The sequence below is a fragment of the Struthio camelus genome, chromosome 25 (genome assembly GCF_040807025.1).
Source record: "Struthio camelus isolate bStrCam1 chromosome 25, bStrCam1.hap1, whole genome shotgun sequence".
Taxonomy (NCBI): Eukaryota; Metazoa; Chordata; class Aves; order Struthioniformes; family Struthionidae; genus Struthio; species Struthio camelus.
Window position 1 is genome coordinate 6,928,749 of NC_090966.1, and position 25,975 is coordinate 6,954,723.

The 25,975-nt window shown below is 44.5% G+C and overlaps 2 protein-coding genes across 2 annotated transcripts; both read right to left on the reverse strand.

Annotated features, from left to right (window-relative positions):
* Positions 1-259: 259 nt before the first annotated feature.
* Positions 260-1,021, reverse strand: GJD3 (gap junction protein delta 3). The gene has a single exon (XM_068918766.1). The coding sequence runs from the start codon at positions 896-898 to the stop codon at positions 260-262; it is 639 nt and encodes a 212-aa protein (XP_068774867.1). The 5' UTR covers positions 899-1,021.
* Positions 1,022-3,680: 2,659 nt separating this feature from the next.
* TOP2A (DNA topoisomerase II alpha) lies at positions 3,681-25,308 on the reverse strand. Its single transcript, XM_068918837.1, has 35 exons — positions 25,175-25,308; positions 24,435-24,581; positions 24,147-24,237; positions 23,573-23,636; positions 22,862-23,007; positions 22,294-22,391; positions 21,758-21,970; positions 21,411-21,584; positions 21,114-21,215; positions 20,452-20,589; positions 20,139-20,277; positions 19,727-19,884; positions 19,167-19,292; positions 18,619-18,729; positions 18,420-18,525; positions 17,572-17,681; positions 16,831-16,923; positions 16,235-16,349; positions 15,808-15,929; positions 15,120-15,268; positions 14,176-14,407; positions 13,929-14,063; positions 13,608-13,808; positions 12,811-13,006; positions 11,415-11,506; positions 10,652-10,789; positions 10,478-10,565; positions 9,648-9,841; positions 8,598-8,703; positions 8,150-8,293; positions 7,585-7,735; positions 7,388-7,449; positions 6,924-7,049; positions 5,643-5,863; positions 3,681-5,293 (listed from the first exon to the last, which is right to left on the reverse strand). The coding sequence occupies exons 1-35, from the start codon at positions 25,205-25,207 to the stop codon at positions 5,147-5,149; spliced, it is 4,668 nt and encodes a 1,555-aa protein (XP_068774938.1). The 5' UTR covers positions 25,208-25,308; the 3' UTR covers positions 3,681-5,146.
* Between the last annotated feature and the right edge of the window lie 667 nt (positions 25,309-25,975).

Sequence of the window (25,975 nt, forward strand, 5' to 3'; positions counted from 1 at the left end):
CCCACAACAGGAACCGGGGGCACCAGGGCCCCGAGCGGCCGGGGCTCCCGCTGGCCCTGGCGGTCCCGGGGCCGTGGGCACCTCCCGAAGGGGCCCTGCACCCTGCCAGCACCCGGGATGGGCAGAGCAGGGGCAGGACAGACACCCAAGGGTGACATCAGTTGGGGGGGGGGGGCCGCAATAGCTCCCGGCACTGCACCCCCCCCCCCCCCGGCTGAGAACGGCCACACGTCGTGTCAGCGATGGCAGGCTCCCCCAGCTAGACGGTGAGGTTGGCTCGCGGCGGGGCGCCCGGCTCCTCGGCCTCCCGCCGGCGGCCCTTGCGCAGGAGGTGGGCCAGCTCGGCCAGGCTGAGCAGCGCCGACACCAGCCCCACGGCGAAGTAGAAGAGGATGAAGACGGTCTTCTCGGTGGGCCGGGACACGAAGCAGTCGACGCGGTGCGGGCAGGGCCGCCGGCGGCACACGAAGAGCGGCTGCACCCTGAAGCCGTAGAGCAGCCCCTGGCCGGCCAGGAAGGCCAGCTCGGCGGCCACGCGGGCCACCACGCTGCCCACGTAGCATGCCTGGACGGGGCGGGCGCCGCGGCCCGGCTTGGCCGCCTGGTGCACGGCGTAGATGACGAAGAGGGCGGCGGGGGCCGAGAGCACCACGACGTGGAAGACGAGGAAGCGGTAGTGGGAGATGGGGAAGGCGGCGTCGTAGCAGACGGGCTTGCAGCCGGGCTGCTGCGTGTTGCACACGAACTCCTCCTGCTCGTCCTCGAAGACGTCGCTGCCCACCGTGGCCAGCACCAGGATGCGGAAGAGCAGCATCACCACCAGCCAGAAGCGCCCCACCATGGGCGAGTGCTCCTGCACCGCGTCCAGCAGCGAGCTCAGGAAGCCCCACTCGCCCATGGCCCGCCGCCACCAGCCCAGCCCACTCGTGTCACGAATGTTCCCAGGCCTCTGCCAGGCTCCCGGAGACAGGGGTGCCCCCCGCTCCCCGAGTCCCTTGGGTGGCGGGTCTGCTCCCGGTACCTGGGGCCGGCGTGCTGTCCCACGCCGTGGTGTCCCAGCCCGGCTGGCTCCGGCTGTCCGGTGCCTGGTCCAGCCGGGATGACGGTGGCCGCAGCCCCGCCTGGAGTCCTTTTAAAGAGACAGAGCGGCCCCGAGCCCCGCCGCAGGGGCGCCCGCAGGGAAGGGCTCCGCTCGGTCCTCAAGGACAAACGCCGGGGCTGGTGACGCCTGGGATGTGGCCTGGCCCAGGGACCATCATTCCCCCCACCGCCAGCCCCAAACCAGCAGAAATGCCCCCAGCCCTGCTTTGGGGAGGGGTGCTGCTGCTGCTGGAGTCGGGGCTGTGCACAGAGGGGTGCTCAGCTTGCACTGCCCCCCCCCCCCAAAAAAAAAAAAACCTCCACAGGCCCTTGCCAGGGGTGTCAGGACCACACGAGGGGTCTGGGATGCAGCCGCACACCGGCCTGACTTGTGCCTCAGTTTCCCCTTCTTGTCACAGTGTGGGGTTAGTGGTTGCGGTGTTTCAGCCTTGGGACAGCGCCCCCCCCCCCCCCCCCCCCCCCCGGTTGCCCCAGTGGCCATGCATTTCCCGTGGCTCAGCATGCTGGAGCCCTCAGCATCCCCGACCCCACAGATCCTGGTGAGTTTATGATGGAGAACAAATCCCAGTGCAGCCCCAGTTAACGTGTGTGCACGTGCGTGCACGCACACAGACATTCGCACGCACGCACGCAGGTCTGTATGTACCCAGTCGGGGCGATGCCGGGGTTGCCGGAGCAGCTACCAGGCCAGCCCGGAGCAGCCCGCGCCGCGCGGCCCCGGCCTCGCCATTGACAGATGAGTCTCGGGCGCGTTTGCAGCAAGGAGCGCCGTAAATAGCACAGCCCCTCGGCGGGGCCGCGCCGGAGACGCTCTCCAGAGCCCCGCAGTGGAAAATCTGACAGCGCTTTCCACACTTGACCGGGTGCCAGCAAGCACCTCGGTGGCACCGATAGCGCCCGGTGCCCGCGCGCGGCTGGCTGGCTCCCCGGGAGCGGGGGAGCCCCCGGGGCGGGGGGGTCACCACCTGCTCTTGGGTGCAATAAATCACCCACCCGGGACACTGGGGAAAGGCTGGGGCCGAGCGCCCAAGCCAGCCGGGGTCACGGGCTCCGCGCGGCCCCCGGCATCGCTCCGGGCCCCGCAGCGGGCGCTCGCTTTCGGCGGGGGCACGGGGTGGGGGGGGGGGGCTGGCATTTCCCCGCGCTGTGAGAGCAGCTGCTATCTCCGCCGGCCCCCGCCGCGGCGGGACGCCGGCCGCTGCTCTCCGCCGGCCCGCTATCTCCTGCTCACTTCTGACATGACATTTACAGTAACCACGCGAGGAGCCGGGCTGCATCGCTGCACGCCCGCGGCGGAGCCCGCCGCCTGCTACAGAAGCCCCCCGCTCCGCCCAGCCCCGAGGCGCTTTAGCGCAAATATAGCGCTCGTGAGTAGCACTGTTCAGCCGAGGACCTCTGGGCACACCCGAAGCCTCGCGGCGCTCCCCTACAGCAGCTCCCGTTGCACGTTAGAAGCCGAACTTGCAGCACGCGCTGCTCCGCGGTTACGTGGCCAGACCAACTGCCCCCCACCATCTCCCAGCCCCGCCACACAGGCGTTTGCAAGAAACGTTCACTTGGAAGCCTTTGTCGTGGAGCAAAGGCAGTGGTCAAGCCTGTGGTTTTGCAAAACCACGGCGTCGGCAGCGAGGGATTAGCAGGAAGCAGCCCGGGCAGTGCCTGAGCCCGCTGGAGGTGCAGCCTGCTACGAGCTGCTCTCGCAGAGCCCAGGTCAGAGGCAGCAGCTTAAAAAGCTGGAGGGCAGCGAGGGCCCAACTGCTCTCACCAAGCAGCTGCTGTTGGCATCCGCCAACCTGAGCTGCCGCTTGGGGCCCACTGGTGGCATTTTGCGTGATGTTGCAGGTGAGTGTAAGCAGCTCACTGCCAGCTGAGCACAGGGCCTGCATCAAACCCAGGCTCCCACTGCAGAGCCGAGAAACACCAGCTTCCCAGCTGCTGCCTAGCCCCAGCCGCAGCGCTGCAAGGTGGGAGCGGATGAGACGCTCGAGTGAGCGCATCATGCCAGCAACCCCTGCCTGAGCTGGTCAGGGTCCTGCTGGGGGCAGCAGCGAAAGGCACACGCTACTAGGCCCTTTCCTGAGCACTGCAGACAGATTGTGCCTCCTAACCCCCCCCCCCCTTTTTTTGTTAGTCAGACACGGTTATTAAATACACCTCCTAGGTAGACATGACATGGTATATACTAACCCCATGCTTGCTCTTTGCCGACAGCTAAGCACAGACCACAGCTTGTGTACTAACTCATCATTCACGCTGTGGCCTCAATCATTTCCATGACAATGCCAATGGCAAACTGGATAATTCCAGTGCAGGAAATAAACTAGGAAGTAATTAGTGTGTTTATACAATTGCAACTCCTATGAAAAACACAAAGCAATGACCCACTTAGACCACAGTCTTGGCAGCAGAGGATGGAAGCTGATGGCCTCTTCCTCCTGAGAAAGTCAGTTTCAAGCACTCGCCATTAGCAAAGGCAACTACAGAGCTCTGGAGATTCCACCACAAGTGAAAAATGCAGGGAACAAGCTGATAACGACAAGCCTTTTTAAAGTGCAGCCACCACCATTAATGAACAAAACTTGTGTAAAAAAACATTTTAATATTTCATAATAAAAGGACAGAAGCTCAGGGCAACAGAAGAAAAAACACAAAAAATATTTACATAGAAAGTCAAGAAACAAAACTCAGTGCCATAGAAATGGCTCTATGAAAAGCAAAACACTCAACAGATAAATACTCCAGTGAAGTACTTCTGAAGGGAAGAGGAAGATTTTCTTCTCTGCTTTCTGCTGAGGAACATGAGTGCTGTAACTCTGCCATGCTCTGTGAGACACCTGTGACCACCAGCTTCTAGCTATTACACTGAGCAGTTCAACCACATAACAGCGCTGAGAAGTGACCAACAGGTCTCACAGGAAACAGCACTCTTCATGCAACTCAGCGTGTAGAAGGGGAAGTCACTCTTTGTCCCCAAGAACAAACATGTTCTGAGTTTGAAGTATGAACTGGCACGAGGAGCTGCAAGCTCCAAGCTGCTGAGCAGCCATTCTGTGGAACAGCGTTTTCTAGTGCCAAGTATGGCAGCAGAGGAGCCCAACACAGGAGAACCTGCTGCTTTCCAATACGCGCATTGGAATAATCAACCTGCTTTGTTTAGAGTTCCCACAGATCAAAGTTCCTTTTTGTCTCCTTTGCTAGGACAAGGAATCTGTCCAGCCTGACGCTGGAGTCCTCTCCTCACTGACAGCCAGTTTCACTCAGATGGCACCTCAGGCACTAGATTCAGAAACGTCCATTTAGTTCTTTAATGGTACAAAGTATTTTGTCAGTCACAAGCACCTCTTACCTGAGGATGACCTCTGGGCTGAACTAGCTGAACATGGGGTTTCTTGGCAGTAAGACAGAAGATAAAACTGCCAACACTGAATGCAGCGTGCAGACAAGTCTGCACAAACCTTCTTTACTAGATCCGATTTTAAAAACCAAAGGCTAAAACTCAACATGGCAGAAATTGAGCAACAGGGGCTTGCACAGACATAGAAGTCTGTGAAAGAGTAGAGGAAAAAAAACCACTAGCATGGAGTTTTATATGCCTTGCATCTCACATGTCAAATCTCTGTGGTTGTGCAGTTTTAAAAAGTTTATCTAAAGAGGAGGGGATTGATATGAGAAGGTATTTTATAGGATTTGATATGTATAAAAGTCTGCTTTGATATTAAAACAACCATAAAGAGTCAAAAGGAGTACCAAGACCTCCAGCGAGCTAATGGATAAGAGTGAAGCTCATCAGCACTAGCTGGGCACATTATTGCTCCATTGTTCACAAGAAAGGGGGAAGGGTATTCTTGTTTAAACAAATTTAAATTATTTAAAACCAAAGAAAATTAGAGCTGTATTCACTTGTATCAAATGTTTCTGGACAAGCTTAATTCAGTAAAAAGTTTTTCTGATCTGAGGTGTAATTCTTTGGTGAGAGCCTCCCAAGAGCTCTGCCCAAAGCAAGTTTATAGATCAGTTCGGATCAGCGGTTTAAAATCTTTAAAATTCAAAATATGTCATCCTCATCAGACTCCTCCAAGTAGTGCATAGGTTTTTTGAGACGTCCAGGCCTTGTTCGGGGTGCAGCCACTGTGAGACTGTCCACATTAGTGGTTAAATCAATAGAATAGCTGTCATCATCCAGCTTGGGTTTCTAGAGGGAAAGCACAGTCAAGAAATGAATACTGAATGTGAGCATAAACAGGCAACATTCAACATAAAACTCACCTCTGTATCACTGCTAAGGCTGCTGTTCACACACCTACAACATGGGACAAGTACACGTGCCCCACCTCCCTCTCATCCACCTTTCCTATATCCAACAACAAAGACAGCTGTTATACAGGAGATTCTACCTCTGTCACTTTTTTCCCTACAGAAATAACCCATAACACACACTACAGTCCGTTCCCTCCCCACCCCCCGCCAAAGGTTTTGCGTCCCCCAAAACTAATACGGCAAAACCACGAATGCTTGGCTATAACGTGTGGCAGAGTACAAACCTTAGCTGCAACTGATTTGGAAGGCTTTGAGCCAAAATCTGAATCCGAATCTGAAAAGCTTGGCTGCTGTTTGGTAACTTTCCGCCCCTTGGTCGGGCCAGGCTTCTTGGGAACCCCTGTTTCAGCACTAGAATCTAAGGATCCCTCCTTCGAAGCTGTCTTGCTGGATTTTGGTGCAGCTTTCTTCTTGGCTAGAATATCCATGATGGATGGCTGGTTATCTGAAATAGAACTCTGCATTTAAACCTGTGCTTTGCTACCTCTTCTCATTCACACTTCTTACTTTCAACACAAACATGACTCTGCAGCATACTGTGAAGTCACCACATAGATCATCTCATTTTGAAGCACAAATTTCTAGAGACATAGCTATTTACCAAGATTAATAGAAACGAATTCATCTGCTTAGTTCTGCTACGTGAAGATCAAATTAAAATATACTCTAAGCAATTTACAATTTCAGATTGGAAAGTTCTGAAATCTCAAGGTCATGTAACCAGTCTTATACCTTCAAAACTTCAGCATACAGACTAAATTTACCATCTATACTAAACAATTTAATCTTTGAATTCTCTCTTACCTACATTTTGACATATTTTTAGCAGCTTCTGGGAGCATCTCTCCAAAGTTGAAGTGAACAGACCATTTCTGAACCACGACAGGCTTTCCCAGAATTTTGAGTGGGAAAAGTAACTATTTTACCGTAAAGTAACATACTTTACTGCTGGGATCAATAACACAGTGATGGAACACGTAAAACCAGCTAATCAGTTTTCAAAGTCTGACAAAGACTCTGGGCTGTTAAGGTTAAAAAATCCGGGTCAAACGCCTTAGATTTCCGAGTTCAAGTTAGCATTAAATAGATCAAGCTATCCCAGAGAAGCTTTTCTTCTTTTGGGGAAGAAAGCTACCACTGAGTAGCTTTCTTCTGAAAAAGTCACAAAAGAGGATGTTGACTGCAACACAAATTCCATTCAGATGAGTTTTGCCATGTATTACACAGCACTATAGGAAGTATTCCCTTTTCCTCCTCTCAAATTAAAATTCACTCCCTTGAATATCTCAGATGAAGTAGAATATGGTAGGTGTGGAAACGAGCTTCAATTAAACAGCCTTTTGCCACAAACCTCATTTCTTCTCTGAAATTAAAACTCAAGCTATTCAAGCCTCTAAATGGCTAGCAAAAACACTCAGATTTTGTTTCCCACAGGAATAATAACCGTTATCTAAAACCAGTCTTCAAAATGACTTTAAAACTCAGAAAAACTAGTTTTGCCTTACCCTTTGTGGCACCAGCCTTCTTAGCTGCAGCAGGTTTTTTAGGTGCCACTTTACTGCGAGGCACGGAGACAGAAGGAGCTGTAGGGGCTTGACTCACGTTTTCATCATCAACCTCTTGGACTTGAACTGAGTAAAGAAAGTAGAAAGCAAGTCGGAAATAGTTAAATTATTAACTTTATCTGGCTATAAACATCAGAGCAGAAGGAAGTAATTTTGAGCAACTTTATGAAGGTAGAACAACTATCAAAACTGGATTAACCACAAATTCAATTCAAGACTGAATCAGACAAAAGCCAAGATGAAGTGAAACAAGCTTGCACCCCACTATCAAGTTTCTTTGCAAGATGTCCAGTTGTGATTGTAACATCTGCCTTTGTCACAGTGTTAAGCACTGATCAGAACATCCAGCTCACTCTCTTGGACTTTTAGGAAAACCAAGAAGGTTTAGAAGGTCTTATCCTTACCAGAGACAGCACTTTGCACAGGTTGTGGCTTGGGAGCTTTGGCTGCTTTTTCAGTGGTTTTCCTAGGATACAAAAATCCCAAGTATTTTCTCAGCTTACCATGCACAGTTACAGTTGCAATGAGGAAAAACATTTCTTTACAATACTAAAACAAGGAGCACAATTTATTTCCAATGACTGCATGGAGAAATACTCACTTTGCAGCAACTTTGGCCTTTGGAGCAGGTTTTTCTTTCAAGCTTGTATCGGAGTCAAAGTTGTCTTCACTCTTCCTCTGAAATTCAGACTCTTCATCTGAGCTGGTGAGATCTTCGTCCGAGTCTGAATTGATCATCGGCTTGATTTTGGCTAATGAAATTACACAGATACATGCAGCTCAGTTTCCTTATCAATATTTCAGCTGTAGTCATTAAAAAAACAAACATGCGAATAAAAACAAGCAGATACCGAGAGTGAAAGTGAGAAGAAGTAGCAGGTGTGTTCAGGGCTCACTTACCAACAACACACTTGATTTGGCAAGATAGTTGCGTAATTAAAACCAATAACCTTTTTTCTCTGGTTACCCATTTCTGTTTTTCCTTGGCAGATCATTGTGAAAATCTGCTCACATGGCAGAAAATTCTTAGTTGTTACATATAGCAAAATAGATGAGCCGCTTAACAAGTGAGTTCTGGCTGAGCTCTCAAGAGTATGGGGCTAACTGGTCTGTCTGATTTTCTCCTCCACAGACTGCTCCTCTTTTGCATTTGTGTCATCACTCACCTGCCGCTTGGCGAACTACTCTCTCTCTTCGAGGAGCCACTTCAATATCATCACACTCTGAATCAGACCCTGAGTCAGACCAAGGATTTCGTTTTTTCATTTTCTTTACTGGTTTAAATGGCAAAGTGGCCTGTCTCTTAGTACCTGAAAAATAATGGGAGGCAGGATGTATCAGCAAACTTCCACATGCATTCAAGCTCAGTAGTCCAAGCTCAACTTAGGATACATCACTAAATTCAGAGCGTTCTAGTTTAAACATTGAAGAAAATTAGTAATAATTAGTAACAGTTTGACTGTTATTCAGGATCACTTTGCATATCTCTCACCTAGTTTTTCCAAACATACTGATCTCAGATGTCACTCGCCGCTTCAGGAAGCGGTCAGATAACCAAATTTACAGCACCTCCCTGCACTTTCCATGGATGGAATAATACATAAAAGTATTTACCTCTCTCAGTATTAAGCTTCCGTGCTAATCTTTGTTTAAGGCTTGAAGACTCTTTATCTCCTGACAAGTTTCCTTCTTGATTCTCATCAGATTCATTTTTTTCACTCTAAAGATATAAACAGAGATCAGATAGCTAGCTAGTTAACACAACTGGAAGAAGCAAATAGAGAGCAATATAGAAGTGAGCTGCTTATTTTAGATGTATGAAAGCTGTAGGAATACAGGAAACCTGAATTTATGTAAAATTGCTAACAGTCGAGTAAATCCGACACGATCGGTCTCCAGAGCAAGCAACTTAAAATGCAAAATCCAGCATTAACAAAAACAACTTTTTGTCCCCACACCTAATGAGAGTGCTTTTGTGTGCTGATGGCAGCATTACTCTAGGGTGTTGTGGATGCAGAATTGAACAGGGTGGGTTAAAAACAACAGTGCATGTTATATGGAAAAACCATTTGATGGAACCCTCTGTAGGAAAGGAGCAGTATGTCTGGCTTACAGATAAAGAAAAGGTGAGAGGATATTTTAATTTTCTAGATTGCAAATGGCTGAATGGCATAATTTCAAGTAGCTCTATAAAAGAGTTAAATCTTTATTTCCTTAATATCAAGAACAATAATTTCATTAAGTGACTGAACACATTACCGGAAACACAAAGGCTGTTCTAAAGAAGTGAATTTGCTAGCTGTACTTCCTGCCTGGTAGAGGAGTTATAAAATCCTCAGGACACCTAGAAAAATTTTGCATGTATCTGCTCTTTAATTTCCAAGCTACTAACCCATCTCTATGCCATAGTGATGTACGCTCTTGCCGAAAGACAATTTTACTCTAAGCCGTATCCTGTTACGTTAGCAATTCTGTTCTCCTTTACTCTGAGAAAAATCCATTTCCAAGGTCTCCCATGTCCTATGATTCTCTCCCTCTCCCAGAAGGCAGAATAAACCTGCTTCATTAGGACACCTTCTGCTACCAAGACCTATCAGTTCTTTAGGGCTGTCTGAATTAAAAGGATGCAGTGAAAGATTGTTTGGAGGTTTTGTTTTGTTTTACCTTCATCTTCTTTTTAGTCTTCTTCTCTGCCTCTGCCTTCATCTCTGCAGTTATCCGAGGAACAACTCTTATGCCATGAGGTGATGGCATTACTTCTGACAGTTGCATCTTCTTCACCTTTGGTTTCCCTCCTTTTGCTTTTAAAGGTTTGCCAGTTAACCCTACCATCTCATCCTGAAGTTGTCTGGCTTCCACTACCTGCAGAGGTGAGTGCAAAATAATACAGTCATGAGAATCGCAAAAGAAATGTACTACCAAAAAAAAAATAAATTGCAGCCCTTGCAGTAAATCACTCTAAACTTGCTGATAGATTTCCTAACATCAGATTAAGTGAAACTCCCCAGCCTGCTACAGATTTGCACATTTTCAACGAATGATTAAAATCAGAGGTACAGTTTAGTTACTTGGGGAAGAACAGACAGGAGCAGCAACCAGGCACGATGGCGCACAGACACCTGTGCACAATTTGGGTTCTGTTCAGTAAGGTCCAGCTCCTCCCTCACCTCCTTTAGCGTCCAAAAAACCTTTGAACTACATCTCATACTATACAGCCTTCTCTCAGCCAACCTAAAACTCCTCTTCAGTACTCAGATTCCTAATTGAGCCTCATTCCAAGAGCGACCTTAGTGGTTTGACTCCCTGCCCCAGAGCAATGGTAATCCTATCCAACCTAGGAAGAAGAAAGCTTTCAGTTGTCCTAAGAGAGTGCAATTCATATAAGACATTCAAGTTATCGTTTTCAGTTTCCTCATGATGGCAAAAAAGTCAATAAAGAGTTGGTGGATGAGACTGCAAGCCCAGAGAGTCAGTCATCTGCACTGACTATCCACCTACATCAAGTTCTTCCACGAAGGCAGCAAGATCTTCCTTCCACAGATCAGAGGAACTCTTGCACTTAAGGTTTTCCAGCTCCTTTTCCTAAAGTGAATGATAGTTGAGAATCATCAGTCATGTATTTTAATTCACTATCTTAAATACTTTTATAGGAAACGGAAAAAACATACTTTGCTATCTCTCTGCTTACAGAGCTCATCTTTCTTTTCTTTAGTCAGATACCAGAGGGGCATGTTCAGTAGATAGTTGAAGTCTGGTCCAGTAGTTGGAGCTGATTCTTTGTCACTCTCCTCCTCCTCCTCTTCTTCCTGAATGTGGATTTGAAACAAGCATTGTCAACAAATGCCTCTACATACAACGCTAGGGCGGCTGATCATGTTTGGATTACATCACAGGTACTCCAAACACTTGTGGTGTCCTAGGCTCTTTGAGGACCACTCAAAGATGAAATTATGCTTCTTAAAGCTTCAGATGCCATCACATAGGGGACTCCATCTGCAAAAACAATTTCCCAAGACTCTTGCTCTACTTGCTCTGGCTTCTCAAATAGAATCTGTCAGATCTTAGAACGTGTCTTAATAGCACAGATTCTCCCCAGGCTACTTAAAACAGTCACATTTTCCTTGCAACCCTTCTAACACCTGTGACACAAGAAGAACAAGAGCCTTAAGAAACAGCAGAAAGTGCTGTGGCAGAAGTTTCAGAAGGACTTGATCCCTGACAGGCTCAAAAACAATGACCTGGTCTCAATACCTTCTGAAAAGATACTGAACTTTTACTGGTTTTATGTTTCCTACCACAGACCTACCAGCACGCAAGCTCTTCGATCCTACAAATGGGAAAGCAACTTGAGCTTCTTCCTATAAATCCTGAAACCTTAGAGAGATAGAGGCCACATAAGATCTATTCAGAGAGGATGACTGAAGTTATTACCTTGTTTTGCAATTCCTTCCAAGCCTTCACTGGATCAGATTCATACCCTCTCTGAATAAGGACTTGAATCAGCTCCTTCTTGGGTTTGTTTTCTGTAAACACATGTTTCAGTATTGTCATTTACTGACTAATACAATCATTGTTAGAAAGACAGATGAGCTTTAACTTTTGGATTCCATGTTATTATCAGCTCAGCATCCTATAGGGCTCTGTGAAATACTCTTTCCTCATTAGAGGTGGAGCCTGAAATTGCACGCAAAAGTTCCTACTTAACACGTAACTTGTCAGCTCAGCATTGCTCCTACACCTGTCAAGAACATCTGCCTGAGCGCTTTAAATATTGTTCACCTTCATTTCCATGTACGCATTTCCCCTGCCTTAAGTAGTTTTTGAACTTGAAAAAAAAGAATCAAAAAGGTTTTGTGATAATAGACAGCCAGGTGCAGGCAAAAACCTTCCGATATCACTCATAGAAAGGCTCTGGCATAAGCTTGCACCTTATTAGACATCCCCTCGGAAAAATACACTATAAATGCCCCAACCAATGGAAATGTTTCAGTTGTGAGTTTGCTCCTTTTTAAGCTATCGAAAGCAATCAACCGTGAGGAAAAAAAATACAAATGAAACCAGGTCTATCAGGCTTGGGACAGTTTATTAAAAAATCCCAAGAAAATGCATCGCAAGAGAATTATTTCTCTTCCTGAGTCAAGTCAAACAGATACAGACTGTTAAGGATCATCAGGCTGCCTTCAAACACAAACCACAAAGCATCTTATGACACTTTGTCTAGCTGCATCCTCTGTGAACGCAAGGGAAATATATGCTGCCTTTTAGACTGAAGTGGAAAAGCTGATTGAACAGTTAGAATGCTGGGAACAAAGATCTGTTTCTTAGAAAGCTCATGATTCTCATACGTTGCTAACTTGAGTATCTTCCAAGTTTGAAGGTCCAGTCTGCTGAGAGCATAATTTGGAATATTTTGCAAAGGTTCAAAAATATAACATGGAAGAGATACGGATTCTTCAGAACTATGCGTTTAAACAGAAAACATTTCCCCTTTAAAATCCTATCAATACCTAACTTTTATTTCTATTGCATCAGAAAGATAGGAATTTATGCTAAACTATTTAAAAAATACTTCTATTCTCAAAATAGTGTCAAACACAGTAGGAAGGCTGTGTGAGTATCCTATTTTACTCAACGTGTGCATAACGCTCCATAGACCAAGGACACTTGGTGAAGGATTTTCCTCTCATACATCATTAGAACAGAAGGGTAAGCTCTGGTGTGGCCTGTTAAGAGCCAGCTTGGGGCTGAGGGGTTGCTGACAGAACTGAAAGGAGCACCTGGTCATTCTCCCAGTTTTATAAGCCAAGTAACTGAAAACGAAACATACCAATCACAATTTTGCCATCTATTTTCTCAAGGATGAAACGAGCCTGGTTGCTCAGCTTTGCACAGTCAGCACCTAACATTCCAATGAGCCATTCTTTCCTCAAACTGTAATATCGGAGTCTGAGTTCAAAGAACTCTTTTAGAATATCCTGGGGAGACTCATACTTCTTGAGAAAGCCGACATGGTCAAAAAGAACCTGCACAAAAGAGCACAGGTGTTATGATCACAAGAGTGATTTTCAAAACGACTGAAAATCAGGTAGAAAACACACAGATGGGATAGTGCAGTTGACTTAACTAACAAAGTATATAACCTCAGTGTCACTTCAGAAATGACTTCAGTTTGCAAGGACAGCAGCAGAGATGATTTTAGAATTTCAAAGTTCTTGGAAACACTAGGGCTAAGGTTACTTGAATCTCAAAATTACGTTTGATAAACACCTGGCATCAAACTTTACAATGTCAAAATCCAGATGTTCAATGTCAATATCATTGTCATGAAGGACTACACGGACTGCGTGACTTCAGATTGCTTCTACTCATTCAGGCAAAACCATACTGTTTTGTGGCCATACTCAAACCTGTCTTTCAACCTTTTAAAGGCATCCTTGGAAAGCTGATTTGAAATCAGTAACAGTAGAAAATAAAAGTGAACATGTTACTCCACACGAGCATTTTTGTTACATCCAGCAATTGCAGCCGTCCATGCAGTCTTTGGCGCCTTATGAAAAATAACTGAGACGAACATCAGACTTTCAGTTAAAATAAGAACGTTCTGCAGCAAAATCTGTTACGTACCATGGAGTTGCATGTTAAATTTGTTTGGAGTTTGAAGACCTTATGCAGCCCCACCGCTTCAGCTTCAGCTAGTTTCTCTTCACTCATCTTCACTATAAACTTCACTGTGGTGTCTGTGTGATATTCCTTATAGTCTGTGATTAGCGGGGGTGTCTTCTCAGTACCATTTAACATTGGCTCCAGAACTTGCTCTTTGTAAGTCTGAGAAAACAAAGTCAGACCCATGTTTTCCACGGAGATGGAAGCTCCAAAACACTAACCATCACTTTTCGCTTTATAGGACAAACTATACATTCATAGTGTAAATTCAGCATTTGTTACCTGTGTCCATGTTCTGACAGGCAGCTCAGAGATCTCAATGGTTGTAGAATCAAGGATAGACACTTCACCACTTATCACATACTGATTAGGTCCCAGCTCATCTATTGTGCCTTTGAAATTCTTGTAGCTAGGAAGCTAAGCAGAAAAGCACACCGGATTCAGCTTTGCGTTCATGCAAGGAGCATCAAATGCTCCAGGATATGCGGAATAGACTAGTGAATGAGACTTTTTAAAATACATTATTTACCATTGGCAAAGGTTCTTCTCCATCCATCAGCCGACGAATATTATTCACAACTTCCCTGATATCAAAGTTGGGGATCTTACAGGACCAGCCAGTGCCAATCCCTTCTGCCCCATTTATCAGCACCATTGGGATGATGGGGATATACCATTCTGGCTCCACACGTTGATTGTCATCGTACAGAAACCTCAGGATATTGTCATCCATTGGTGGGAACAGCAACCGTGCCAGCGGGCTAGAATCAAAGAGAGAACGTAAGCCCAAATTCTTGCTAGAGAACAGTGACCACTATGCAAAAAGAACCTTCAAACCCAGACAAAACAAAGAAATCTGGAATACTCCTATCAATCAATACAGCCTGGGTGTCTACACTAGGAATCCATGCTTCTGGAGTAACAGTCAAAACAGAGGTGCGTCTTAAGGAGTCTAACCAACCTTTACAGGTTCTATTGACCAAATGGAACCCTAAGCTCCTACTTTAATTGTGTAAAGCAGATGCTTAATATCTGGGAAGATTACAATCCTCTGTATTCCTTGCTTTAGTACAAAAACCACATATGTGCTCAAGGAACAGATTTGATCAAGTACAATCTGTGCGACTACCAGACCACAGAGACTAAGCGCTGTATTTTAACATCCTAAAACTTAACTCTCCTACTCTAGCTCATTTTTTCTTATCCTACCCAAATTTCCCCCTTTGTTTTTGCTCCCAGTTACGTTTGCTCTGCTATTGCTTTCTGTTCTGTGGGAAGGCAACAGCAAAGTTCACACATCTGAACCGAGACTCCAAGTCTCACTTGAATATTCACAGTAGCAGTGATTTAAGTTGTCCACATTTTTAGAACTTTAAAGGAAAAAAATTAAATTTTTCATTTCAAATGCTGTCAAATCAAGTCTTGTAACATGCTAAGAATATTTAAAGAGGGTAAGTAATATTTAACACTGACCTGAGCATTGTGAAGATGTATCGAGGGCTGGCAGAGTCTTTCCCACCGTGCAGCCTTGTGCCAAACTGTCCAATAGGCTGCAGCAAGTTGAGGTTATTGCTGCCCACAAAGTTCTGAGCTAAGTTAATGATGGTCATCATCAGTGATGCCTGCAATAAAGGAAGGTTCAAAGTTAAGAAAGCAGAACTCCTTGGCGAGAGGACAAAGTTAAACATAGAATTCACATCAACAGATGAAACATATTACAACAGCCCATGGAATATTGCTATCTAACCTATTCTTAAATAGGTTAGAGGTTATACTATAACTATAGGTTATATTTAACTCCAATAAAATATATTCTACCAGCCTCTCAAGATAAGTTTTTAGTGCTTAACTTCTCCGTATTGTAGTAGGAAGACTTTGTAACACCTAGCCTAAATCCATCTCAAACAAAGCAGGTTTTTCTTGTTCTTCTTTCTCGAATGAAATACACTCCCATAAGGTCTAGGTAAGACAGGCAGACTGACCAATCTTCGATTAAATTAATTTCAAAAAATTAGAAGTAGACCAACTGATTTACAACCACTTTGCTTTGGAGTTTATATGCAAACATCTAACCTCAAGTTGGAAGCATCTTAACAGTTGAGTCAACAGAATTTTTCTTTTTTTTAAAAAAGCATTTTGCACAACCAGATTGAAGTCTTACTTCACCATGATGGTATGAGGACATCTCAGCTACAGAACCAGCCAGCTGAGCAACCTTCACCTCCCGCTTATCATTTCTTTTGAAACATGTGAACAGAACTTTTCTTTGACCTGGCTTCAAACCTGTATGAAAAAAAGAAAAAAGTGACTTTGCAATTATAACATAAAACATGTTTCATTTAGCTTCTGCTTGCTGGAGGCTCTGAGAACTACACAGACACCTAGAGTAAGCACCATAAGATTTGGATACTTGCAACTACATGCTACAAAACAGGCAAGACATTTAGTCCAAAGATTAAAAAAATAACTTGGGAGAACAGAAAATGGACTTTAGAACACTGACCCTGAAAACTCAGCAGGTTACCCTGATTCTGATGGCAAAACATGCAAACATCCATTTACAGAGTTACTAACGTGAAACTGCTTACCATCAACCAGAGATGGGATTGATCTTTCATTATCAGCATTTGAGAACAGGACTAACTCCTTGTTGATGAAGTCATTGTACGTCAGCCAGTTACTATTTTTCCCATATAGGTAGTCCTAAGAAAAACAAGTTTAAGATTAATTTTAACAAGGTCTAATGTGGGTCTTAGCTCATACTGGTCTAGTTTTGCTAAAATAGAAGTTCATTGTAAGACTAGCTAAATACAGCTCAAACACTGGTATTCTCAGCACGGAAAAAGGAAACTCGCTTCCCATGATAAAGGACTGTTTTATAGTGAAATTACATTTCACTTCATGCAGTCCTGTTTAAGTTATCATTTCCGTCTTGATAAAGTCATTCGAAAGATAAGAGCTAAAAATCAAATTAATCACTGAACAACTGACTCTGAGGCTGCACTAATGAGATGACAGAAGAGACTGCTCCTGCAAAATCTTGAAACATTATAACTGTCCCATAATCCGGTGACTGACTCACTGACCCTAAGCCGTGTGCAGCTCTACCATGCCAAAATGAAACTGAGAACAGCCCCTGGGAGCAAAAGGAAACCAAATTCCTTCATATATTTAAACTTTTTACCTCTGGCAGGCCATGCAGCTTCCGTTGTCTTCTATCTTCCATGAAATTAGTCAGCCATTCCTTTCGCTCTTCTACCTTCTTCTTGCTGAAGGCCTGTGCATTACAAAAATGAAAGTAACTCAATTCTAGGACATTCTGTAGCGTCAAGAGCATAATTCCCACCAGTCTTCAGGAGACATGGTAGGTTAGGCTTGACTTTAGGAATAAACTTTTACAGAAAACCAAAGCAAATTTCCCTGTTAATGCAATTAACACTTTGGGAAAAACCTTGGTTTTGGGCATTGGCTAATAACTCAGAAGAATACTTCAACATCTGCTTAAGGTGAAGAAGTTCACTGGAACAAGCGTTGTTTTAAACCACTAGTGGATCATTTTACGAGAAAAAAAGAAAATCTGGGGGAGAAAAGGGGTGAGGGGTTCTGGCTTAGAGAAAATTGCATCATAACATGCAGAAAAACATTAAAGGAGTATTTACCATTGTGTCTGAAAACGTCAATAGGTTTGTAGTGATTAGTTTGTTCTGAGCTATATTTAAAAGGCATCATTAAAAGGGTGCTCTTGGCCTGAGGTCTGTGGACAGATTTGCCTCTACCAGTTAGACTAAAGCTGTAGCCTTGGTAACAAAGAGATTGTCTCAAGCCCAAAGGCCTCTAAGAGCATGTTTAAGAGAAAATACACAACACTAAGCAGTAGAATACCAAAGGTAATAAGTCAGCAATTAAATCAAGTATTCTTAGTTACCAGGGTGATAGCAGCATCATCCTCAGGACCAGAATATTTGAAGCCAATTCGATGCTTTGCCATATCTGCAAAGTATTCTTTAGCCTCCTTCGATGTGCTGGTACCCAAACCTGCAGACACAATGCAGGTTAATCCTAATCACTCCTTGCTCAAATTAAGTTGCAGTTTAAACAAATGTTTTGTTACATCTATTTTTTTTGTGGCACATTATGTGAAATGTTAAAACAGTATGATTTTACTGAAAACCCTAAGTTAAAGTGAGATGTATGGTATGACAAAAAGCACAAGAATTAAAGGTAAGCAAGCAGTTGCATGCTGTACTTGCGGATTTTGTCTGCGACTTCCATAGATGTCTGAAACTATTAACTGCAAATTGGAAATGACTCCTCATCATCCAGCTGTTATTCTGCAGTTGGCAACTTGCTTATCAGGATTAAGCAATTCTGGAATATTTACTTAGCTTGCAGTGCTATCAGTACACGTGGACTGCATTTTGGACAACAGAAAAAATTGTCATAAAGCTAAGGATATTGGATTAAGAGGGCTGAAAGAATGGATACCTACAACATTGTAGTTCCATTTTGAGAGATTTTTACTGAAGCTAGACAGCGACCCTCCAGTTAGAGGTTATGGTTTCCTTACTTTGCAACGTGCTCAGCGTTGATAAATAAAGCTTTAAACTTTGTCACATGCATTTGTTAATCAGAATAAGTTAAGCTGGAAGAGACTTTCAGAGGTCATCTGGTTCAAAGCCTTTCTGCAAGCAGGGCTACCTCTCAGTTTAGACCATGAATGAAACAGCTCTTACTTGGGTCATTTAACTCCACCCTATTAGGTTTTCTACAGACCTTTATAGTACTTGATTTTCCATGAATTGTGATTCTGTGTATTGTTTTTCCATTCTTCAAATTCAGGAATGCTGTAGAATGGTATTTCTTCTTTGTTTTTGGAGACCTGTGATGAATGAGCATTGTACTTGTGAAATGAGAGGCAGATTTGGATCAACTGATCCTTACTCATTCACCTTACCACCCGCACAGCCCTTACCTTTATGATGGGAGTAATAAATTCCTCCAAGAAGTTATGTCTTAGAAGAGATGGCCAGTTATGATGGATGAAGTTAATCAGCAAGCCTTTGATATGGGAACCATCTTGATCCTGAAATTTTTTTTTAAAAGGCATATTTTAATTAGGGACACGATGGAAAATGACAATTGTTCCCTTAACAGCAAACGATCTTATAACTCCAGGTAATCAGCCCTACTAACTTTCTCTTCCAAAGATATGATCATACAAGCCCACCTTTTAACTAGGGAAAGGTAAGAGAAACGAAAAAGGCACATTTTTGATCAAAAACTACCAAGGTCTAGTCGAGGACATTGTACCAGATCTACTAGAAGACTGAAAAGACAATAATTAGCTGTTTAGTGATGCTACTCCCCCTCTACCTTATCTGTTATGTTTTGTGACTGAACAAATAGAATGATAAAAACAGAGAATTAGGTACAACAGTGCCAGTGGGAGAAAGGTAGTATCTTCTTTCCTCTGTAGTGCTTTTTCTTCCTCTCCCAATTTTGAATTGTAGCGAGCCTAACCTGATCTGTCATAATCATAATCTTTCCATAGCGAAGACTCTTTAAAGATTCGTGATCCTCATAGTTCTTTTTATATTGTAAACCCACAATCTTGATGAGGTTGTTGATTTCAGCATTTTCCATGATCTAGAAAAGATCACAAAGAATAAAAACTTATCTGCCAGACTTAAACTGTAGCTCGAAAAGATCTAAAATGATCCGCCATAAGTATCTCCTTTACTGTTGTGCTTAGTCTTGTCAACATTCTTTTCCTGTTGAGAAACTTACTATTTCTAAACTGAAGTCTAATGCTTATATTGTTCTGTGTCATTCCAAACATTTTGTAGTCCACAACACAAATGCTATCTCCTCAGGCAAAGCAGTGAATAGGACTTAGTCAATATTCCCACTTAATCAGCAAGGCATACTGAAAGCAAGACTAACTTCACATATTTGAGATACTATTACTACAAGTTACAGTATTCCAGGCATCCAGGTTGCTGACTCAGTTAAAACATATGGCATGACACAAAGAATAACACATCTTCTAATATGTAGACTATAAAGATGTTCCAACTAACCTGTTTATGAGAAGCTTCTCTGACATTGAGTATTTTCCCACGAAGGGGAAATACTCCATACTTGTCTCTACCAACCACTCCTAGACCAGAAACAGCCAGTGTTTTGGCTGAGTCTCCTTCGGTCAGGATAAGTGTACAGTCTATAGAACTCTTGCTGCCTAAAAAAAAGCAAGTCGATTTTCTAATTAAGAAGTGCAATCAGAATTGGTATGCTCAGAAAATGAATGAGAATAAATTTCTTCTAACACACACAGGTTTTGTTGGACTGCACATAGGACTGACTACAAAATGAGGATAAGCTATAATTGCAGAATTTTCTCACTTTCCTTAGGAGACAATTCTTTCATTTGTCTAACAAACACTTTTTAACTGTGTTTGAATGAACTGGTTAGAAAGGACATAAAGCACTTACCGGCATCATTGGCATCATCCAGCTTAGGAATGCCCTTAATTTTAGTGTGTTTCACAGCTGAACATTTCTTATTCAGCTGGGTCTGAGCTTTAAATTTTACCCAGTTCAGGATACTCTCAACAATACCACAGCCGACAGCCTGCAATACAAGAGATTCAATTGTGAGAAAAGCCTCAACTGTGACATAATTTTAAGGCATATATTCATTTTGTTTAAACTGACATTAGTTCATGAGTAGTATATCTGCCACATTAAATATAAGATGCGGCTTTATAGACATCTATAACTGAAACCAGTGTATTCCAGTACTTACACCCTTGATAAATTTTTCACTCAGTTTACACGTTGAGCCAAAGTTCTTTGCCTGCAGAGTCATATTCTCTTTAGTCTGAGAGTCAAAGGTTGGATTTTCGATCAAAGCATTCACAAAAATCCACATGTGGTTCTTCACCTGCAGTTAAATACAACTACCATTACAAATTTTACCAGCTCATCTCACAGGGCCTTCTAACATTTGCCTATCAGAATCACGCTGAAAGAAGAACTAGTTCAATCATCACCATTTTTTTTTCTAATTTTTCTACACGTCTAATTAAACAGAACTGATAGAATTTAGGACAGCTCACAAACATTCATGAACAACATTATATGATTTTGGATGTTAAGAAATCAGCAGCTTTCCTCCAAAATAGGTATCATCTGATATTTTTAGTGCATCTGCAATGATTTATGGTGCTCTGATTACAAAATACAACAGCTAAAGGAAGAGAAGATTGTTAGTTGGTTTAAAATGGAAAATATAAGGCTTCTATAATTAGCACATTTTTTATATCTATCTATCTATCTATCTAAAAAATCTTTACAATGGAAATATTTATTTTAAATTAGACTATTGTAATAATTCATCAGGTTGTAGCTACAATTTGCAAAAATGCTAGAGCTACATTTCCTACTAGGGAGATTCTGAGTCTGTACCTGAAAAGGCTTTACTCCAACTCCATTTTTGTTCTTCTTCTTCACAACTTCAATGAGTTTGGTCACAATCTGGTCAGCTACATAATCAACATGCCTGCCGCCCTAAGGGAAAAAAGGGATCAAAGATCTTGAGGTGATTCCATTGGGGAAAAAAAAAATACGTACTGCTATTCAAAGCTAAGTATGGTCTTTGCACAAATTAACTATTTTTCACTAACATACATTCGGAAATACCTAGGAATACTAATAATGAAGAATATGTCATTAACATGACTAAATAAGGTAAAGAAGAGTTACCTTGGTGGTAGCAATGCTATTGACAAAGCTAACTTGCTGGAAGCCTTTTTCACTTAAAGTCAAACACACTTCCCATCGAGAATTTGGTTCCTCATGGATAACCTTAAGCATATTACCAGTTTCATCCACTTTGTCCTTTACATAGAGGTCCACATAGCTACGGAATCCTTTCACCTACATGCAGATAAAAGCAGAGAATTTGTTAATAACAGTGCCTATAAATACTATAAATCACTTATGTGAATTTTCACTTCGCCACATGTAATGATGTAAATTGCTTGAACCAAATCTCATTGTTCAAACGTCATGAGAAGTATAGATATTATTTCCTTTAAATGCTCACTCACAGGCAGTTTCTTTCCATTTAGGAAAACTTTGACATCCTTCGTGGACCCAGCAATATCATACGCTCTTCGAGACATTAGTGCTACAATATCTTTATCCAGAATTGTCATTTTAAACTTTGATAGATCAGGTTGGAAAGTGATACATGTGTAATCTTCTCCATCAAAATATTTCAGCTTCATTTCACCAGCCTTTCCCATGTTGTCTGTCCAGGTCTGAGATAAAAATGGAAATATGAGTAACTAGCTTAATTTTTAAAATCAGAGAGCTGATTTACAAGTTTTAAATACTTGGAGATTAAAAAAAAACCCCACTGGTTAAAAATTAGATCCTGATTGTCTGCTCTTTTCATTACTTATTTGAATCAAAATTAGCAGTACAGTAGCTGTGGGCCAAAGTTATTCTAGTCATGGTACAAATACAAATTTGCACCAGGCAAACAACATCTAAATTGGAATAAGAACGTAGGCTCTTATTTGAGAATCTCAAGTACAACCTTACTGAAATGAGAAAACAGAATTAAAGAAAGTGTCCATACCTGCTTAAATAATTTTTTGTATTCACGACATGCAGTTTCTACAGTAAATTTTGTGCTAAATATGTTGCACAGTTTGGCTCCATAACCATTTCGACCACCTGGAATTGTAACGCAAACAGATCTATGTTGTTACATTTGTTCAAAACCATCTAAAAGAATTCCAGACTAACAAGAATTCAGTCCCTTCAGCACTGTCAAAGTACGACTCACCATGAATGACAATATCCTACAAACTTAGCACATGACTATATACCCATATTTAATGGGAATTAGTTTTCAAAGGGAATTCCTCCTGTTCTCCATGACTGTACCATTTTTATTATAAAATACAGCATGGAAACGTCCCTCTGATACACTCAGGGATTCCATTTTTATGCTGCATCAACATCACTTCTTTTTCTTAACAAGGAGAACAGCAAGGGACCAGTTAGTGTCACCTTTATTCAGAACAAGCAGTCTTGATGAAACCTGCTAGCTACTGCTCACTCACACTGGGTAATTCAGTTCACACATTTAAGCTGATCAGGCAGCACAAAAATATTAGCACTTAATTTAGAGACTTCCCTACCTGTGACTTTCTTTTCATCATCATCATAGTTGCTTGAGGTTAATAGCTGTCCAAAAATAAGAGCAGGCACATAGACCTTCTCCACTTTGTGTTCAACAACTGGAATACCTTTCCCATTGTTCCATACACTGATCGTGTTATTCTCTCTGGGGGAGAAGAGAGTGTGTCTTTAAGGCTGGAAATGACTGAGCTATGAAATAAATGCTATACAAAATCAATGGTAGAAGGCCACCGTTTCATCAAAAGTAAATTTATGTTCGGCAAGTGTAAAAACAGCCAGCAGAGGGAGGACAAGTCCAAAAAAAAAAAACCTTCAGCCTCAGATCTGCAGATACCATCTATAATATGAATAGTTACATACAAAAATAATCTGTGCTCAAGAACAGAATAAAAAATTTGAGAAGAAGGAAAGGAGAAAACGACCACAAGGCGGGGGGGGGGGGGGGGGGGGGGAAGTAAAAGCAATGATTTCACAAGCCAACGCTCTAAGAGAGCAAGAGACCTAAAGAAGATAAAGGCTTTTGTAATTGGTCAATAATGCTACACAAGTTGGCAGCTGTGGAGCTCCAGGAGTTACATTTGGTTCAACTTGAATGTGCCTCTGCAAAGAGCTCTCTATTGCCTAACACCAGCCTAACAGAACAGTATCTGAAGAAGAAAATCTAACATACGTGAACTGGGAAGACACTGAAAAAATGAAATAAAACTTACGGATCAATTGTAATTTTAATGCATGACATGTTTTTATCCCTCTGCTTGTTGTCTGCAGCATTGACTAGAATAGAAAGATTGTTATTTTTAGCATATTACACTTTCAATCAAGACAGAAAATATTAACTATAAAGTGCTTTCAGTAGAACGAATACAAAAATTGAAGACAAGATGCTACTAGTAATCATCTTGATAGGCAAAGATTTTGCAAGTTATAGAGATGAGCACTACAGGATAACATAAAAGGGAGAATCTGGGGCTGAATGGAATTGGCTTTATAATATATAGTGCCATCATCCCAAGAATGGCTTACACTTTAGTGGCACTAATGGAAATTAAGACCAGGCAGAACATTAGTATCCAACATTTTGAAGCACAGTCAACAAACGATATACTCTGTGAACACCATCCATCGGATTATGCAAAGGACATTACTTGGTCAACTGGAAAAAAGTACATTTGCCAAGTTCTTAATTTTAGTTCAAGGGTCTCTTACACCTTCAGCACCCAGAAATAACTTAAAAAAACAAACAAACTTGCTAATCACTAGTCCAATAGATATCCCACAGCTCACCTAGAATCTCATCAAAGATTTTGTACAAGCCAGGCACATAGGTCACATCTCTGCAGTTAAGGCCCACATCCTCATCAAAAACCCACATTTGCTGAAAAGAAAGTAAAAAAAACACATACATCCCCAAGTGTTTTTCAGGTTTCCCTCATGTTCCCTGCCATCAGGGTGTAAGGCAGAGGCACCCAGCACTGATTCCCACTTAGCTGGAGGGCCATGTTAACGCCCCCCCCCCCCCCCCCCCGGTGCTGGGTGCTGCTTAGCCCCGGGGTGCTCCCAGCCCCGGCGCACCTGGGTCACCAGCTCCACGGAGCCGATGTAGGTGTCGGGCCGGAGCAGGATGTGCTCCAGCTGCGTCTTCTTCTGGTAGATCCGCTCTACCGAGAGCCGCTTCTTGGCGCCGTCGCCCTTGGGCACCCGCGGGTTCTCGTCCAGGGGCTGCTCGGGGAGGGAGACAAGGGCCGTGAGGGGAGCGGGGACCGGCCACGGCGGCGGGAGGGGGCCGTGGAAGGGGAGAGGGGCGGCGGGGGACCCCGAGACGAGCCTGGCGGAGGATCCTGAGGGGCGACATGAGGAGATGGGGGGGGATCTGAGGGGAATTGGGGGGCCCCGGGGGGGGATCTGAGGGGAACTGGGGGGCAACCTGAGGGGAATTGGGGGTCACCGGGGGGGGAGATCTGACGGGGTCCGAGGGGCCCCGGGGGGGGGATCTGAGGGGAATTGGGGGGCCCCGGGGGGGGGATCTGAGGGGCCCCGGGGGCGGATCTGAAGGGAACTAGGGGGAGATCTGACGGGATCCGAGGGGCCCCGGGGGGGGGATCTGAGGGGAATTGGGGGGCCCCGGGGGGGGATCTGAGGGGCCCCGGGGGCGGATCTGAAGAGAACTAGGGGGAGATCTGACGGGATCCGAGGGGCCCCGGGGGGGGATCTGAGGGGAATTGGGGGGATCTGATGGGGTTTGAGGGGCCCCGGGGGGGAATCTGAGGGGATGGGAGATCCCGCAGCCCTGAGAGGACGGCGGCCGCACGCACTCGGAGGGGCGACGGGGACTCCTCGAGTTCCATGGCGGCGGCAGCGCTGAGAGGCGGCGATGGCGGCCCGCTAACCGCTCCGGGCGCGTTTCAAACCTCCGCTCAGCCCGCCGAAACCGGCCCGCCAATCGCAGGGCGAAGGCGGGGACACAGGCCCCGCCCGCCCACCTCCCCTAGCCAGTCACAACGCTCCCCGCTCTTTCAAACCAGCCACTCCGGCCGGGGGGAAGGCGGGAGCCGTTCAAATCTCGCCACTCACAAGGGACATCTGGATGACGGGCACTAATCTCGGCCAATAGAGAAGCAAGGGAGGGAGGTGGCGGCGAGGCTGCGTCCCTAGGGCACGCCGGCGGGGTCGCGGTTGCCTGGGTGACGGGGCCCAGCTACGGGGCTTCCCCGGCCAGCCCTGCTGGGGTGGTGCCTGGGGGCACTGGGCAGGCTCTGGGGACACACTGGGACACAGTGGGACACACTGGGACACAGGGGGCAGGCCCTGGGGACACACAGGGACACACTGGGTAGGTCATAGGGACACAGTGGGACACAGTGAGACCCAGTGGGCAGGTCGTGGGGACACTGGGACACTCTGGGACCCAGTGGGCAGGTCAAGGAGGCACACTGGGCACACTGGGACACACTGGGACACAGTGGGCAGGCCCTTGGGGACAGCTGGGCAGGTCATGGGGACACAGTGACACATTGGGCAGGTCAGGGGGACATAGTGACATATTGGGCAGGCCTTGGAGACCCACCGGGAGAGGTCCTGGGGACACAGTGGGGACATAGTGACACACTGGGCAG

Bases quoted from the DNA above. Each gene is read 5' to 3' on its own strand.
- GJD3 (XM_068918766.1), bottom strand. From the start codon at position 898: ATGGGCGAGTGGGGCTTCCTGAGCTCGCTGCTGGACGCGGTGCAGGAG.
- TOP2A (XM_068918837.1), bottom strand. From the start codon at position 25,207: ATGGAACTCGAGGAGTCCCCGTCGCCCCTCCGA. The intron at 18,526-18,618 runs GTAAGGGCTGTG...CATTCATCACAG, and splicing joins TTATTACTCCCATCATAAAG to GTCTCCAAAAACAAAGAAGA. The intron at 10,790-11,414 runs GTAATAACTTCA...ATCCACATTCAG, and splicing joins GGAAGGAATTGCAAAACAAG to GAAGAAGAGGAGGAGGAGGA.